Source organism: Mustela lutreola, chromosome 1 (assembly GCF_030435805.1).
Source record: "Mustela lutreola isolate mMusLut2 chromosome 1, mMusLut2.pri, whole genome shotgun sequence".
Classification (NCBI taxonomy): Eukaryota; Metazoa; Chordata; class Mammalia; order Carnivora; family Mustelidae; genus Mustela; species Mustela lutreola.
In genome coordinates, this window is record NC_081290.1 from 164,359,948 (window position 1) to 164,378,503 (window position 18,556).

Genomic DNA, 18,556 nt, shown 5'->3' on the forward strand with positions numbered 1-18,556 from the left:
ATCACAAGTAGATGGAGAGGCAGGCAGAGAGAGAGAGAGAGGGAAACAGGCTCCCTGCTGAGCAGAGAGCCCGATGTGGGACTCGATCCCAGGACCCTGAGATCATGACCTGAGCCGAAGGCAGCGGCTTAACCCACTGAGCCACCCAGGCGCCCTTATTGATTTATTTTAGAGAAAGAAAGAGAAAGCAGGAGGGAGAACATAAGCAGGAGGAAAAGGAGAGGGAGAAGCAGGCCTGCCCATGAGCAGGGAGCCCGATGCAATGCAGAGCTTGATCCTAGGCCCCTGATAACATGACCTGAGCTGAAGGCAGACGCTTAACAACTGATCCACGCAGGTGCCCCCCAAAAAATGCTTGTTTAAAAAAGTGGATGAAAACTTGCTATCCATTTAAAAAATAAATTCTTCATCAATTTAACATTAACATGTAAGAAATTAAACAATAAAATCAGGTGAAAATGTGAACATTCATGTGTTCCTGGGAATTAAAAAATCACAAACTTTGTAAAAGATCTATTGTTTTGCAGCCATGGTAACAAGGAGCCATAAAATCCAGGTTTGTTTTCTTAAGATTTTATTAAATTCATCTGAGAAAGAGAGAATAAGCAGGGGGTGGTCCAGAGAGAGAGGGAGAGGCAAACTCCCTCCTGAGCAGGGAGCCCAACATGGGGCTCAATCCCAGGAGCCTGGGACCACAACCTGCGCCAAAGGCAGATGCTTATTCAACTAAGCCACCCAGGTGCCCCCATAAAATCCAGTTTTAGGGCACCTGGGTGGCTCAGTGGGTTAAAGCCTCTGCCTTCGGCTCAGGTCATGATCCCAAGGTCCTGGGATCGAGCCCCACATCCGGCTCTCTGCTCAGCAGGGAACCTGCTTCCTCCTCTCTCTTTTTCTGCCTGCTTCTCTGCCTACTTGTGATCTCCGTCTGTCAAATAAATAAATAAAATCTTTTAAAAAAAATGCAGTTTTAAACCTGCTTAATACATCTATATCAACTCACCTCAGCAACCTACTTTTCCAAGCTATCCAACCAGAGTCATCCCCTTGTTCTGTATATTGGCCAATCCGGGAACAACTTAATCCAATAAGCATCACAAGGAGTACTACTCAATCAACAACAGACTACCTTAGCAACCATGCTTCTGCTGCTTGCCCCTCTGCAAGACTGCTGTCCTGAACTCCATACCTCTCCAGTACTCTCTGTAAGATCAGCAGTCTCTTCTCACTGCAATAAGCAATCAGCCTTCTCTTTATGTCAGACAGAACAGAGGTCTCATCATCCTTTGACATTTCTGGAAGTCTCACCATAGTAACTATGGAAGCTCTTCTTTGGCAAAACTCCTAGGTGTTTCATACCCACAGATGCACTCACTGGGTCCCTTGTGCTTAATCTGTCCTTCAGATCTGCTGCCACTGAGTCAATCCCAACAACTAGCTGAGCTCAGACTAGTTTCATTAGGCATTAGCTGCTTATCTAATGCGCTTTCAGGTTGGAAGTCATTGTTTGGACCCAGGTCTTTTTATGAGGTCTTCAGAATTTGTTTTGAAGAAATTTAATTTGAAAAGTATTTTTGCCATTAACTTGATTACTCTTTATCTGCTTACTTTGCTTTTGTTGTTATTTGTCTATATGCATAAAATCTTCTTTCACGTGTTTTTGCTTTGTTCTGCATTTCCTTATTTCTGTTAAATGTACAAGAGAGTGTTCTATAGGGAATAAATGGAGGCATAAGCCAGATAATTCTCTAAACCAAGCCAATCTATTCCAGAGACATCACAGTTGGAGGTCCATTCGATCAGAGACCAATTTGTAAAAAAGCAAGTGGTCAAACATTAGGAAGGCACTTCTTGTCTTGGCAATTTTGTGAAACAAGATCACTGTGTTTATTTAGTTCAAATTCCAGGGTCAATGATAGTTGGGTCACTGATCTCATGGCTCTTCCTATCTGTGTTTGGAACCTGAAATATGGTTCACAAACAACACATCCTTAGACAGCTTTAGTGCTTCTCCTTCTTGTTGTCACAGGTTTGCCTCTGCCAAGGTTTGCCTCTGCCTCAAACACCCTGGGAGAATTTCTGTTTCCAATATAAAGGTGTACCATAGTTCTAATTCTGGCACTTTCCTTAGCAAAGGTAAAAATAAAATCACAGTGTCCAAAGTGTACACAGTACATTCTCCAGTATCATATGCTGGATCATAAAACCTCAGTGAATATAAAGGACAAAAATAATACAAAGTGAGTTCTCCGATCACAACAGAAGAAAATTCAGGAAACTCACATACATGTGGAAAGTGAACACACTCCCTTAAATCATCAAGGGGTCAAATAAGAAATCACAAGGTAAATTAGAAAATACTCCGTTAGATATAAATGAAAACACAACATACCAGAACATACAGCTACAACATTACTTGAAGGAAAATTTATAGCTGTAAAAACCTATATTAGAAAGAAAAAATGTCCCAAATAAACTAACCTTCCACCTTAAGAAGTCTTTTTTTTTTTAAAGATTTTATTTATTTATTTGACAGAGATCACAAGCAGGCAGAGAGGCAGGCAGAGAGAGAGAAGGAAGCAGGCTCCCCGCTGAGCAGACAGCCTGATGCGGGGCTCCATCCCAGGACCCTGAGATCATGACCCGAACCGAAGGCAGAGGCTTTAACCTACTGAGCCACCCAGGCTCCCCTAACCTTCCATCTTAAGACACTGGAAAGAGAAAAGCAAACTAAATCTTAAGTATGCAAAAGGAAGGAAATAATGAGTATTAAGAGTGGAAATTAATGAAATAGATAACAGAAAAATACAGTCAACAAAACTAAAACACTAGCTTTTTGAAAAGGTCAACAACACTAACAAACCTTTAGCTAGACCACCTATGAAAAAAGGAGACTCAGGTTTCTAAAATCTGGGATGAAGGAGGGGACGTTACAACTGGGCTCATAGAAATAAGAACTGTAAGGGAACACTGATGGCAGTATGCCAACAAACTAGATAAACTAAATGAGCTGGACAAACTCTTAGAAAAAGACAAATTACCAAAACTGACCCAAAAATAGAAAATCTAAATAAATATCTAACAATACAGACACTGAATTAGTAACTTAAAAATTGCACACAAAAAACCCCCAAAACCCAGATGGCTTCTCTGTCAAATTTCTACCAAGCATTCAAAGGAAAATGAATTCTAATCCTTCATAAACACTCTCAAAAAACAGAAGAGGAAGGAAACACTTTCCAACTCTTTCTTTAAGACCAATATTACCCAGATATCAACACCAGACAAACGTAACACAAGAAAAATACAGATACTGCTTAGGAATATGGAAAAAAATCCTCAACAAAATATAAGCAAACCAAAAACCAGCAACATAAAGAAAAAAATTATACATCACGAACAAGTGGGATTTATCCCAGGAATGCAAGGTTGATTTAATATTGAAAAATCAATTTAAAAAGCAGGATGTTTTGGGTTTTTTTTAAATGATCAAAACCCAATTCCCTTTCATGATAAGAACACTCAATAAACTAGGAATAAAATGGAATTTCCTCAATCTGATAAAGGGCATCTACAAAAAACTCACAGCTAATATACTTACTGATGAAAGACTAGATGGATATTTTCTTCCTAATATCAGGAAAAGAGGACAAGGATGTCCACTCTCACCACTTTTTTTTTTCCTGGTTGAACTGTCTTTATTAACAAAGGGAATATCCAAGAACACTACATTGAGGAGGGGCGGGGCCAGGGCTTTTTTCCCCCCTCACTTTCTCTACTCCTATTCAACATTGTACTAGAGGTTCTAGCAGGATAACTCAGCAAGAAAAAGAAATAAAAGAGATCCAGATTCGAAAGGAAGAAATAAAAATATCTTTATTTGCAGATGACATGATCTCCTATATAGAAATCCCAAAGAATCCATGATCAAACTGTTTTAAGGAGTACTTGGTTCTGTGTGGATCCTTAGAAGGATGCTATTGAAGGATCACAGAATTTAGGACAGGAAATCTTTTTTTTTTCCCTAAGATTTTTTATTTATTTATAAGACAGAGAGAGAGAGAGGGAGCACAAGCAAAAAGGGAGAAGCAGGCTTCCTACTGAGCATAATAAATTGTTTTAACTAATAAATGACTTCACAGGGGCTTTAGGATACAAGATTGATACTAAAAAAAAATCAGTTGTTTTTCTATACACTTGCAAGGAACAAACCAAAAATGAAATTTTAAAAAATCCATTTACAAATGCATCAAAGAGGGGCTCCTGGGTGGCTCAGTGGGTTAAGCCGCTGCCTTCGGCTCAGGTCATGATCTCAGGGTCCTGGGATCGAGTCCCGCATCGGGCTCTCTGCTCAGCAGAGAGCCTGCTTCCCTCTCTCTCTCTCTGCCTGCCTCTCCATCTACTTGTGATTTCTCTCTGTCAAATAAATACATAAAATCTTCGAAAAAAAAAAACAAATGCATCAAAGAGAATAAAATACTTAGGAATAATTGCAAAACCTATACTCTGAAATCCACAAAACATTGTTGAATTAGTGTTAAGTACATATAAAATTATATACTTAGAAAATGAAGATAATTTTTTAAAAGATTTTATTTATTTATTTGGCAGAGAGAGATCACAAGTAGGCAGAGAGAAAGGCAGAGAGAGAGGAAGGGAAGTAGGTTTCCTGCTGAGCAGAGAGCCTGATGTGGGGCTCCATCCCAGGACCCTGGGATCATGACCCGAGCTGAAGGCACAGTCTCAACCCACTGAGCTACCCAGGCACCCCAAAGATAATTTTTATATGCAAAATAAGCCATTGTGCAGGTAACAAAACCAATCCTACACATACTACATAATTTACTTATCAACAGCTTTTGCGTAGTAATAAAATATGACAACTTTAATGAAAGTAAAACTTTAATAAAAATAAATTTCAGTAAATGGAAAAATATGCCTTACTTGTGAATAGGAAGATTCACTGAACATTCTCCCCAGTTGATGCCAAATAAAATGCCAGTTGACTTTTTTTCTTACTTTCATTAAATTAGTCAAAGGATCACATGCAAAAATAAATGGGTGGCATTTACTATGAAAATTCTGAAAACAGATTCCTTGACAAATATTTAAAGCTAATAAAATTACAATAACTAAAACACTGTTTTAACAGTATCACACTGATTTTAATCATGGATCAAAATAGAATATTCAGAAATAAATCCAAGTATTTTTATTTTTATTTATTTATTTTTAGATCCCATTTATTTATTTGACAGAAAGAGCGACAGAGCACAAACAGGGAGAGCAGCAGAGGAAGAGGGAGAGGCAGGCTCCCAGATGAGCAGGGCACCAGATGTGGGATTTAATCCCAGGACCCTGGAATCACAAGCGAGTGAGCGAGCTGAAGGCAGACTATCAACAACTCAGCCAACCAGGTGCCCCTACATTTAGTATTCTTAATCTGTTCTACAATTTAAAATCTAAACACAACAATGGCCAATCTGTATTCAGCTATTGCTGAACTTTCCAGAAAATTGTTAGCTTGTTAAAAGTAAATACCATCATTCACTCACATGACATCCAGTACTGAATCATTCCGAATGACCTTATGGGAGACATCAGCTAGGAGAAAAAGACCTCCATCTGTCCTTCGGATGCTAGCTGCATAGCCTGGCCAGATCTGCAACCTGAAGAGACAAGAGAGCTTTACCTCAGGGTTCTAAAAAAACCACAGATACTTCCAAGCTGCCATTTGAAATGGTTGAGCAAATACTGCCCCCCTCCCCAGTAATAGTGAGAAAGCACCACGAAACAAAGTAAGGCAACATCTTTGTGAACTTACTAAAAAACTAAACTTGGAACAGATTTAATTGATAGATTGTATTTACAATCATAAAATACTGTTGAGATTTCTGTACTACATATGGTAATCACAATGAAAAAATTGTTTCCAGAACATTCAAAAGTGAGGAAAAGAACACCACTGACCTGTGTTGCTGTAGTACCATAGCACTTGTAGGGTCATAAAAGTTTCTCCCCACAAGCTTCATATCTAAAAGTTTCATTACCCTGAAATGAAGAGCAAAAATGGGTCTTCTAGAGAAGAATAAAAAAAATTCAAGCTCAACTACTCTGAATTGTATTTTCCATTTTTTTTTTTCTGTATTTTCCTTTTGAAGCCTAAAGTGTCAGAATTGTTGGTGCCCTTTGCACAATACACCATTTAGGCTCAGAATACTGTTGCCAAAAGAAAAAGGAAAAGAAAAGAAAAGAAAAATTATGGAAGTGTTTAGCTTGAGGTAAATACAACTGACAACAGCTTGTCCTACATACTGGGTGACCAAGTTGATTTCCCAGGTTCAATTTACATTATTTCTCACCATTAACTAAAAAGAATGCAAGAGTCAATTTCTGTTTGTAAAGAAGTCTGTTCTTGGCACTTCACCTTTCTAAGGAGAAATCGAGTTTTGTGTTTCACTTAAAAAGAGGTGGTGTAGGAGTAAGTTTTATGAAAATCTAGGTCTTATAAAAAGTAAAAACAATTATGAGCTGTGTGAATCTAAAAATCAAGAGACGTGGAAAAAAATTCTTCAAGCAAAAATTTTTGCTCGCTACCACATTAAGTAGCCCCATCAGTAACAACATGAAATTATGCAATATAAACATCTGCTTTTAAAGTTCACAAATGATTCCAAAGGAACCCAACCAGCCACCTGAATCATTTTACCCAAATCTTACTAATCATTTAACATAACTTTTCAATAAGTTAGCCTCGATACCATCCATTTATTTATTAAATGTTTCCAAACTCATCTTTATATGTGTGTGGTATAACACCGTCCAAGCTTCTTGAAGAGCACTGTTACAAATATAAGACTGAGATTAAAGAAAATAAGCTGTTTCCTCACCGACGGAAAACAACATTGTAGAAGGGAATGCACAAGTCGGAACAGGGCTCCAGGATCTTTGTCAACTGAATCTTAATGTTGATATCTGCGCCATCAGTTTTCCTTTGACTTTTTAGCTCAAGAACCTAACAAATAAGTATATGCAAGTTAAAAAAAAAAAAGACAAAAACTACCAAGCCCTAATCTAATTCAATCGTGTTCTAGAAAATACTAAAATGTCTGAAATATATTTTCTTTTTTTTTTTTTTAAAGATTTTATTTATTTATTTGACAGAGAGAGATCACAAGTAGGCAGAGAGACAGGCAGAGAGAGAGAGGAGGAAGCAGGCTCCCCGCCAAGCAGAGAGCTCGATGCGGGACTCGATCCCAGGACCTTGAGATCATGACCCGAGCCGAAGGCAGCGGCTTAACCCACTGAGCCACCCAGGCGCCCTGAAATATATTTTCTACTTGCCCCTTATTTTGCCTGTCCACACTGGCCCAAATCATAGCATAACAACTAGGATTTAAAAAAAGATTTTGGTGGGGCACTTGGGTGGCTCAGCGGGTTGAGCCTCTGCCTTTGGCTCAGGTCATGATCTCAGGGTCCTGGGATCGAGTCCTACACATCGGGCTCTCTGCTCAGCAAGGGGGCCTGCTGCCCTCACTCCTCGCCCCAACCCTCTATCTGCTGCTCTGCCTACGTTGTTCTCTCTTTCTGTCAAATAAATAAATAAAATCTTAAAAAAAAAAGATTTTGGTAAGAGGACTGACTAGCAATAGATGCCTTTCCACCATTCTCTGTCACTGAGGTCAAAGGTTTCCAACCACTCCTCTTATGTGAGAAGAAACTTCTTGAAGAATTCAGATGAAAGTCTTTTTAGTCTGACATTTCTTTTTTTTTTTTTTAAGATTTTATTTATTTATTTGACAGAGAGACCATAAGTAGGCAGAGAGGCAGGCAGAGAGAGAGGGGGGAAGCCGGTTCCCCACTAAGCAGAAAGCCTGATGCAGGACTTGAGACCAGGACCCCAAGATCATGACCTGGACATTTAACCCACTGAGCCACACATGCATCCCTTGTCTGACATTTCTTTGTTATGGAAAAGTCTGTCTTTCCTCTAAGAATAGCTAAGTAAAATTCAAACATCAGGATGTCTATGATTTTCTACCACTCAAAGTGCCAGAACTCTCTTAGGTTTCAATCCAAAATCTATTTCCTCTTTGGTCTTACTTGTTGAAGTTTAATAGGCAGATAGAGAATGGACCCATCAAAAGCAGTAACATTTCCGGTGACAGCTTGATGGTCCTTCAACATGCCAAACCTCATGCTTTTGCACTCCACATTGGGGCTAGAAGACAATAGAGAGGATTTACTTCAATTTGCTTAATTGGCCAGCAATCTTTACTACTGCTCTGTTTCAGGTTTGGTAGAGAACCAGTCAATCGTAACTACTGCTCCATCTAGTGGTCATATTAAAATTCAACTATATTGACTATGAAAGGAATTTCAACCCAATACCTGCTCACAGGGAAAAAACCTGTATTTTCACCACCCAAAGACAACTGCCTTAACATGCCAGTGTACCTTCTTCCTGACTTTGGACAAGAGGTCAGAAAACTTCCTCAGTAAAGGGCATGATAGCAAATATTTTAGTCTTTACAGGCCATATAGTCTCTACTCAATTTGGCCCACATGCATGAAAGCATCATGGACAATATGAAAACCAATGGGCCTGATTATGTTCCAGTAAAGTTTTATTATGAAACAGGCAGCGGGCCATATTTGCCCTGCAGGACAGCCATACTCTGCCAATCCCTGCTCTAGAGGCTGCAGAAATAATACACTTTAAAAATAACTTTTTTTTCACTTGTGGCAATTTCTACTTTTTATTGATTCATTGTCAACAAATCTTACAGCTTTGAAAAGCTTCAGTAGCTACTTAGTACATTTGTACTATGTACAAATGTCCCATTTCAGATCAATAACATAAATCCTTGTTGTACAACTATAAAGTTTAAACAAATCTAAGGCTAAAAAGGGTTAAGTATGTTCAAGTACATGATGAAAGATTAAAAAATCAATCAGTAATCCAATACAGCTGTCTCCAAAAGTAAACTTTCATATGCTAGTATCACATTTCAAAATGCTTCTCCAAAAATTCATCTACATGAATGGTGCTATGCCCTAAACACAGTATTTTAAATTGTCTCTCTGGACTTCCTTCACATAATACAAGGAAAGCCATAGGATAACCAGTCCACTACAATACATCTTCTCAGTATCCTCTCAATGGTCTGGCATGCTCTTTATATCATGGCTTCAAAGGTCCAGACCTATGATCTTGAAATTTATAGAATCCATGTCTTCTCCACCATCCAGTCAATGGAGAGACCTGTGAGGACTCCCATTCCTTTCTGCTTCATTAACATTTGTCAATCCATTTCCAGAAAAAGGTTCTTCCCTTTCATTAATGCTTATCTGTTTATGTTCCAGAGCAGGCCCATTTCCACTACCCTTCCCTCTCATGGGTTCAATTTCACCCTTTTATTTTTTTAGCTCCTTCTCTTCACCTACCACATGTGCTCAGCTTTAAAGCAATCTTGCTACTCTCTTGAATTATCAATCCATTTCTCATTTCTCTTATATACTTGTTATGTAAGTGGCCAATTCACTGGCTATTTCCCATTGCCTGTGCGCTCCTTGGTTCCTTTAGTCTAGTTTTTTCTCCATAACTCTAACAAAGCTACTAGAAAATCAGCAAGGGTGTTCTTCAGTAAATTCAGTAACTTTTTTTTCTAAGGTCAAAATCAACTGCCTCCTTTTCATTCAAAGGAACTGTCTTTTGTCTTTATAATTTATCTTCAGGATATTTCCCATAACTGTTCCTTTCTTTTCTCCTTCACTCCACTTACTTCTTACACCAATTAGCACCTGTGCTTCAAAAATCAGTCTTCCATCTTCCTATTTTCTCTCCACAGATACTCCAAAACACTCATTCATTTTCACAACTCCAGCTAATATTCTCTAGCTAATGACTCTCCTGAGATTTTAACATAGGACTTGAATTCACAACCATGAAATCAAGACCTGAGCTGAGATCAAGAACTGGATGCTTAACAACTGAACCACTCAAGTGCTCCCTTCCTGAGATTTGAAAAGAGAACACAAACTGACATGAATTCTTAATTTTTAAGAAGTATGAGAAACATTGAAGGTATAAGATTAATGTTATTCTGATTTTTTCACCCTCAAATTTCACCCTAGACTGTCACTGGAGAGCCATTGTTATGATATGAGACTTATGCAAGCAGGGTCCAGGTTTTGTGGGGTGTGGGTCTTGTACCAGTGGGGTGGGAGGAGTTTCCCTTTAAGAACAGGAATATAAAATTGCACATATAAAATGGGTTAAAATATTATGGAAGGGGTCTATGCAAGTAAAAGGCCCTGACCTTAAGCTTCACCAACTTCACAGCAAATCCGCCTTACAGGTGTATAAAGTGGCACCTACTAAGTTAAAACCTGAAATGGTAATAGACCTAAACACGAATAACTTAATTTATCACAAGGATCTGAGTTTGTGGAGGGACATTCATCAGGATTCACAGAGAAAAGTACTCAGTTATCACAGGGAAAATATTTCATTAATTTTCTCTAAAAAGTGAATACATAGAAAAAAAGGTGTGCATACCTGAAAGTCACATGATATTGATAAACTGCTTCATTATGACACTGTATTTTGATAAGGTTCAATCCCAAAGATTGTGGTGTTCCTTTTGAGCCTTGCTTCACAAAAAGCTCTCTGGAAAATAAAACCATGTATATATGTCAAAAACAAAAATGCAAACAACTCATGCCACAAATTTAAAAAGAGAAAAAAAAAACCACACTGACTCAAGTAATACCTTACACTTAGCTTACACAAGTCATACAATAACAAGCTTTGAAGGCTAGAGACTAAGTTCGTAGCAATCGCTAGAGAAGCAAGATCACCCTCTGCCTTGGTAATATCAATGGAATAACTGAGGCCAGCTAACTAAGAACACAAGAATTAGTTCCACTAAAAAGATGAACTGTTGAAATATCTTTCCTAGATGATTTCCTAATCTTTGATGTGACAAAGAACTGGCTATGTCTGAATTGAGAAGGAAATGAAAAATCATTTGAAGCTACTCTCTGGTACATACTACCTAAAGTATCAACCCCGTTTCACTTCATCAGGAATTCTCCCACCTCTTTGTTATTCTCCCCACTGGCACAAACCCCCAAAAACAAAATAAACAACCTTGAAGTACCTACCACCCACAAAGGCTTTTATACACAACAGAAAGAATGTTTACAATATTATGAGGAGGCCTCCTCCCACATCATTATCAAGCAGAGAAGGTGGTACTCCAGACTTACTTTTCCTTGTGTTCTACAGTTCCAAGTAAAGAGTGATCCAGAGGGTGTGGTGAGGATTGGGGCAGAGGTGGTGGTGATGACAGCAGGGTAGGATCCCGAGAAGTCAGGCCGAGAGCACCAGGAGCCTTGTATACTCCTCTGCCTATACCACCAGCTGTTCTTCCCAAAGGTAAGAAAGATGTATCCGAATTCCCTCTTCCAAGCATTCTGAAATGTTGAAAAGAGAAGCAAATCAAGACTCTCTGAACCATGCTACTATCTATACCCCATCTAAATGATTCCTCCAAGTTTACATTCTTTTCCTGAAGGAGTCAGCAAAAGGGACCCAAATCTTGGGATTCTCTCCAGATCCAAATATGCCTATTTAACTCATTCACTAATTGCTATTAATACTGACTCTCAAAGTCAATTCCCATGGGCAGAATTGAGATGGAAGAGTGAATCAGTCAGGTTAAAGAACCACCAGAACCATGTTAACATAATAGGGCAAATGGAGTTATAAACTGCCCAGCAAAGGACTGCTTTTTACCCTTTTCCTGTGACTGACTGGATCAGTGGCTACTGATTATTCTTGGAAAATATCCATTCTTTAATATAAAACCATGCACTGTTTATAAGATAATATGACCCTTTTCAGAGTTTCTCTTTGGGCTTATAGAGAGATATTGCATCTGAATCTGACAATTACCCTTGAAAGCAACTTTACCCACCTATTCCAACCAATGCAGGCCTCTGCTATCTTGCTACCCCCAGTTGCCAACACAGAAGGATCCGGAAAAGTGGGATGGGTTTCTTCTTTGTCCTTGCGCACCATACTGGTAGACAAACCTCGACCTAAAATGCCTCTACCTGGATGGAAGGGCCAAAACCCAACTATCATTGTGAGATGAAGGTATTATAAAGTGCAATTTTTTTTTTAAGATAAATTGTATGTCTTTGAGAACAAAGCAATCATACATACACACTACCACACTTCTTTTTCAAGTTAGTTTTCTACATACCTAAAGAAGGTATTTCCCGTTTCAGAGGGGTCTGGGACACTGTCTCAAGGCCCAGTCCTCGGAACATAGAGACCAAACCTACAGATTCCTATAAAAAGTTAATAGGTAGAGTTACTCAAAAATATATTTCAACAGTTATTCTAAGATATGGAATGTGTTTCATTTCTAAGGTGAAATAACAGTGTTATTTCAATGACTGCATGTGAAACACATTCTGTAACACACGTAGTGAAGTATTTAAGAAGACATAATAAAGATGTTTCTAACAACAAGACGACTCCCAGAAACACTGATGGTGTTCTTAAAGTCTTGGTAAATAATAAAAATCATCTTTGAATGTTATACATGTTATAATAAAGGATAAAAGTACCTCATACAAATTACTTAAGTAGTTTTTTTATAGGTCGGAGGGGCACATGGAGACAGAGAATCTCAAGCAGATTCCATGCTCAGCATGGAGCCCAACACAGGGTTCAATCTCACAACCCTGAGATCACGACCTGAGCTGAAACCAAGAGTTGGAGCTTAAACAACTGAGCCACCCAGATGCCCCTTTAAGTAGTTTTAATAAATACTTTTAATAGTAATTATGTCATTGTAGGTTTTTAAGCATAAATACAAGTATAGTCCATGATTTGATGTACAGAGTAATTTTTTCTAGTTTGTTTCCTATATATCCAAGGTAACAAAGAACATGTGTACTAGCTAATAAATTTTCAGAAAAAAAACAGACCACTGGGGTGCCTGGGTGGCTCAGTGGGTGAAAACCTCTGCCTTCGGCTCAGGTCATGATCTCAGAGTTCTGGTATCAAGGCCCACATCGGGTTCTCTACTCTGCAGGAATCTTGCTTCCCCCTCTTTCTCTCTGCCTGCCTCTCTACCTACTTGTGATCTCTGTCTGTCAAATAAATAAATAAAATCTTAAAAAAAAAAAAACAAAACAGACCATTTAAAAGAACCTAAGGTTTGGGTTTTTTAAAACAACCTGCAACAAAACGTGCTACTGTTTTCCTGTGGCGGTCTTGAAAGTTTACTGGTGTTATAACAACTAGAGCTGCCACCGATAGACTCAAGCAAGTCATCAAAGAAAAAAATACAACATGTCATCTTTTCTTCTGCCTGCAGAACATTACATTTGACACTGTCTACTTAAAACTGTCATAACTGCATTATCAGGTTCTCCCTATATTTGTTAACTCTTTATTCTTTGAGATTTCTTAATTATAGACAAATACTATTCTTAAAATTACTATAAATTAGAAAATTAAGAATGCAAATACATGCAGTTGTACACACATTAGAAGCATAAGTTGAGGATCTTTTTCTTTAAGATTTGGGCAGAGCCCTCTGAGAGGAAATTCCTTAATAATTATTACCTCAGAAGCAGGAATGGCTGCTAATACCATAGAACCAAACTTAAGGGAAAAATCTAAACACTCAAAAGCAATATCTTCAAACTTGTCATTTATGTACATATATATATTTATATCTATAGAAGCTAGAGGATGGAGGTTCATACCCAAGTCTATTTAGCATTCTTTATGAGGCACTTTTTCTAAACTCACAACTCTAGGATTTGAAATATATGCCCAGAAAAAAACAAACAACCCAACCAACAAATGAACCAAAAAAATTTTTTTCATATAGGGCTGCAACAGTTATTATAAACCTGTTATTCCCTCTGATGATAAGCTGTATGCTCCTACTGTGCATCCAGACAGGGTCTTACCCTTTGCGCTGGCCCACTCCGTGGGCTTGGTTCCCCTGGCTTTCCAAACACATGGCCTCTGCCTACAGGTCCTGCCCTGCCCAGAGCTGAGTCCAAAGGTTTAGGAGCTTGCAGCCAAGAGCCTGGCATCCGTACAGAATGAGATGGGTGCACAGAAGTGCCCCTGAAGGGTGGTCGGACAGGATCCATTGAAAGGCTGCAGAGAATACCGATGTCAATCCTGTTCTGATCAATTACCTGCCGGCATTTTATAAAGATTAAAGATTTCCAACTGTTTTCCTCTTCCTTCAAGACAGACTCACAAAGCATTAAAAGGTTTCTTTAGGTCAGACCAGTAATACAACCAACCTCCTATATCATATTCACTTCAAAAGGTCTCTGTAGCCTGGAATATTCTAAACACTCTCCCTCAGCAAGCCCTTAAAAGCCAAGCTCTTGTCAAAGTTACATACGTTTTCTAACCAAACAGCCTCTCAGAGAACTCAGTCCTGTAAGTTTAACCACCTGTTGTGCAAGGAAACACTTTTTATGTATGAACATGATTTTGGTTTATGATCCAGTTCACATTAAATTATTCCCATTTTCCCCTTGGATCTCTGTAGTTCCATCTCTGAATCTTTATCAATTCCTCTCTATAAAACTCCTTTTTAAAATTATGTAAGAACTGAGGTCTCTAGGATGTAGATCCACTAAGCCTCTTCAAAACTACTTTGTAACCTATAGAATTCAGGAGTCCTTCTTTAAAGAGCTCCCTTCACCGCCCTGACCCACTCGTGAGCCCCAAAGAATCCTTAACTGACAAATAAACCTCTTCTTAACATTTGCAAACCTGCCTTAAGCATTAGCTACAAAAAATCATGCCATCTTTGCAAAGACAACACCGACAGATTTCCCAAATCAATATTACAGGTGGAAGCAGTTCAGGATCTGGGAAAAAAAAAAAAACAAAAAAAACTTTTTTTTTTTTTTTTTTTAGTTTTTAACTAGACTATTCTCTTTTACACAAAAATGGCAGGATATGCCTCGCTTCCCTAAAGGACACCATAGTTCTCTCCTTTAATTGCTTAAACTCCTTTCGGTCAGCCTGGCCTCTTTGCTCACATCTTCCTAGCATCACCCAAAGAATCAGTTGCCCAACTGGTACACACTGAGGGGTGTTACAAGATCTCTGGAATCCTCTCTTCTCCACTCCTCCCTCACCTCTACATCACTTCTTTGGATTCTGGCCCATCCTCCAAAAGGCCCTCCCTAAATGTGGACTTTTTCTCCTTTGATTAGTTAGCAGAGTTGGCTACCTAAAATGTTTAACAGGGAAAGGCCTGGCGCCAGGCCTGCCTTCCCCACCTCTCCAGATGCCAGCTCCAGGCTGGGGCACTATGATTGGGGGCCTAACCAGAAGGGAAGCCCCTAAAGGCAAATCCTACTCTCGACCCCCACGTCAGAGGAAAGTCCCAAAACCAATTGCTTTGCTGGGGGTCCCACCCATTCTTCCGTCCAATAGCTCTTCAGTTCACTCAGACCCAGCAGGAGTCCCCTCTCTCCTTGGGCCACAATCTTTATACCTTTTTCCTGGTCCTGCGTTTCTCCTACACACTGGGCCTCAAATAACGACTTCCCCCCCTCTGGCCTGGTCCCACCTGGGGCCCAGTCTCTCGTGCCCGGGTGGGGGTGGGGTGGGGATGGGGGTGGCAATGGAGTGGGGTGGGGGTGGGGCGAAAGTGGGAGTGGGGGGGTGGGGTGGAGGTAGGGGGGGTATGGGGATAGGGTGGAGGTAGGGTTTGGGGTGTTGGAGGGCGGAGGGTCCGTACTGGGACGGAAGGACTCCTGCTCGCTACCGCGGGATTGAGCAAAAGGCCACACAGCCTTCAGCGGGGCTACCTGGCCGTCCCTGGCCTTCTAAACCTCCGTTCGGTCCACACAGCAGGCTCGAGCTGTCGCCAGGGTCCCCTGGCCCTCAGGAGAACACAGGGCTTAACGCACCAACACGCCGAAAGGCCCACATGCTCCAGGCCAATTTTCGGTCCTCTCGCGGGGCTTCAGGGGCTCACCCCATTGGCCAAATGACGTGACACTCACAGGATTCATCCATCTCATTGGCTCCTCTGTGACAAGAACCTCTCCCTTTCTAGCAGCTTCGTTCTACAGAAGTTTCATCCCCAAAAGGGTGTTTGAGATGGGGATCTGGAAGTTAGGACTAAGCCTAAGCATTAAAAGTATTATGTTTCCAACATCTGAAGTCTGTTCTGTGGGCAACTCCCATAAATACATTTGCTCAGGGAGCTCAGGGTAGTTTAGCCGGCTAAGTGCCTGCCTTTGGCCCAGGTCCTGATACCAGGACCCCCCGGACGTGGAGTCCTGCATCGGGCTTCTTGCTCAGCAGGGAGTCTGCTTCTCCCTCTGCCTGCTGCTCCTCCTGCTTGAGTGTGTGCTTGCTCACTCGCTCGCTCTCTCTCTTACAAATAAACTCGTAAAAAAAAAAAAAAAAATTGCCCATAATGAAGTCGACTGGCCCCATCTTTCCCAGGCAGAGGATATAAGACTATAGGCAAGGGTAAGCTTGAGTTTACCTTCAAATACCTAATTATCTCTGAGCCTCACTTTCTTTATAAAGTAGGAATAAAAGCATCCGTTCATAGGGTGTATGGAAATATACATACATTAATAAGATGATGTACATAAATTACCACAATAAAAAGATTGCCTGTAATAAATGTTGCCTGCTATTATTATTTATTGATGTCTGAATCTATAAACCAAGAAAAGCTTTCTCCAAACTATATAAAGGTATTAGTGGTTAATTTTGTAATTACAGAGTATTTTCACCCAAAGAAATAAGGACTTCTCACCCTTTTCCAAACATTTTGGCAAATAACTATACACCCCGCCAACCCCAGGTTTTAGGAGGTGGGTGGGGTCAAGGTTCAAGAAACCTCGGCTGACGCTATAGAGACAGGCAAATGCTCGGCATAGACTAGCACTAGAGGCTTTTCCAAACCTCAGATTCCTCATACCTTGTTTTAATCCTTACATTCAAGGACTCTCCTCTTGTCAGATCAGAATACAGTTTGAAAAGTACTGGTGCAGGTGGATTTACAAAGCAGGGATCTCACTAGCAAGATACCCGTTTACTCTTTGAAGGTATTTTTTGTTTAAAGTTAACATTTTAAGTTCTTCTACTCTACAACCTTCCCACCTTTCAATGTTACAATTTTATCTTCTATTAACATACATAGTAGGTAGAATTTTGTTGCTCAGGCAAGTATTAGTAGCAAGTATGCTCAAAAACAGCAATACAAATTGTTTTGTAACCTTAGTAAAGTCCCAGCTCCCTGTCCTTTTAGGTACTTTGATCAAACTTTGCATGAAAGATTCATTCTGTGCCTAGAAAACAATATCTTAGGGGGAGGATTCAGAAGATCTTCACAATAGCAATTCTCAGAAAGTGTTCTGAAGCTGACAGTTTTGGAACATAAACCAGGAGCATCATTACAGAAAGTAAAGATAATATGCAGTACAAAGGGAGTATCTATGGTCCCCTAGTTTTCTATATCTTGTCGTGCAAGAGTAGGTGGCTCTGTACAGTGTTTCTAGCCAATTCATACATTATAAAGAAAAATCCATATGGTATCGGTGTTGAGTGGAGATAAAGATGGTCGTAGCTGTGTAAGGTGTGGACATCTGCTTAGAATCTTTCAAAACCTAGTCAACTTCTCCTGGAGATTATATTCCCCATCAGGATACTTCAGTTGCTAATTAACCATTCCTAGGATATTGATTAAAAACAGCACACATACATCATACTGTTTTAAGTATTTAAAATTAAATTATCAATGATATTCTCATAATGTTCAATTCTGTCCACTTGGCACTGCCAGGCTCTAAGGCTAGGGGGGAGGATGACCCTGTAACTATAAGCAATCCGGATTTTTCCCAGGCAATCACTGTAAGGTAACAAAGCCCAGATACAAGGGTAGGTCAGGTCAGGTGGAGATAATGGCCCGAATGCAGAGATGAGTTGGGTCAGGTGGAGACATCCAATCAGTAAAGGGCGCACACTGTCTCCCTAGCTACCAAGGAGTGTGGGCCCCGTCTTTTGGGTGCCAATTCTGAATAAGGTGATAGGCTAGTTCAAATAGCTACTATGGGGTGAATTGTAATTCAATCAGCCACCCATGTGTGACCTAGCATGACTGTGCAGCTTTCTCTGTGTGTTACAATCTCATTGGCCACCTGTGTGTGGCCAGGCCCAACCACATGACCTTTGCTCTATAAAAGTTAGTCTGTGAGGCAGGGAGGGGTCGCCCTCTCTGTAAGGGGCGGCCCCGACCGGTCTGTTTGACAGTCGTTTTGATTCTTTTTTTTAATTTTTTTTTTAAAGATTTTATTTATTTATTTGACAGAGAGAGATCACAGTAGGAGAGAGGAAGGGAAGAGATCACAGAGAGAGAGGAAGGGAAGCAGGCCCCCCGCCGAGCAGAGAGCCCGATGTGGGACTCGATCCCAGGACCCTGAGATCATGACCTGAGCCGAAGGCAGCGGCTTAACCCACTGAGCC

General features: G+C 40.1%; 1 protein-coding gene across 4 annotated transcripts in view; it reads right to left on the reverse strand.

Moving 5' to 3' along the window:
• Positions 1–16,001, reverse strand: part of PIWIL2 (piwi like RNA-mediated gene silencing 2) — a 74,024-nt gene extending 58,023 nt beyond the window's left edge. Inside the window, exons 1-10 of one of the 4 annotated variants that reach the window (XM_059178477.1) lie at positions 15,880–16,001; positions 14,002–14,197; positions 12,273–12,360; positions 11,982–12,120; positions 11,272–11,478; positions 10,559–10,669; positions 8,101–8,218; positions 6,888–7,012; positions 5,968–6,048; positions 5,553–5,666 (exon numbers count right to left, since the gene is read on the reverse strand). In XM_059178477.1, coding sequence (XP_059034460.1) covers positions 5,553–5,666; positions 5,968–6,048; positions 6,888–7,012; positions 8,101–8,218; positions 10,559–10,669; positions 11,272–11,478; positions 11,982–12,120; positions 12,273–12,360; positions 14,002–14,190 — 1,172 coding nt within the window. In that variant the 5' untranslated portion in view covers positions 14,191–14,197; positions 15,880–16,001. Of the gene's footprint in view, positions 1–5,552; positions 5,667–5,967; positions 6,049–6,887; positions 7,013–8,100; positions 8,219–10,558; positions 10,670–11,271; positions 11,479–11,981; positions 12,121–12,272; positions 12,361–14,001; positions 14,687–15,563; positions 15,669–15,879 lie in introns of those variants that run through there. The other 3 variants (XM_059178484.1, XM_059178495.1, XM_059178467.1) reach the window with 3 other exon arrangements.
• Between the last annotated feature and the right edge of the window lie 2,555 nt (positions 16,002–18,556).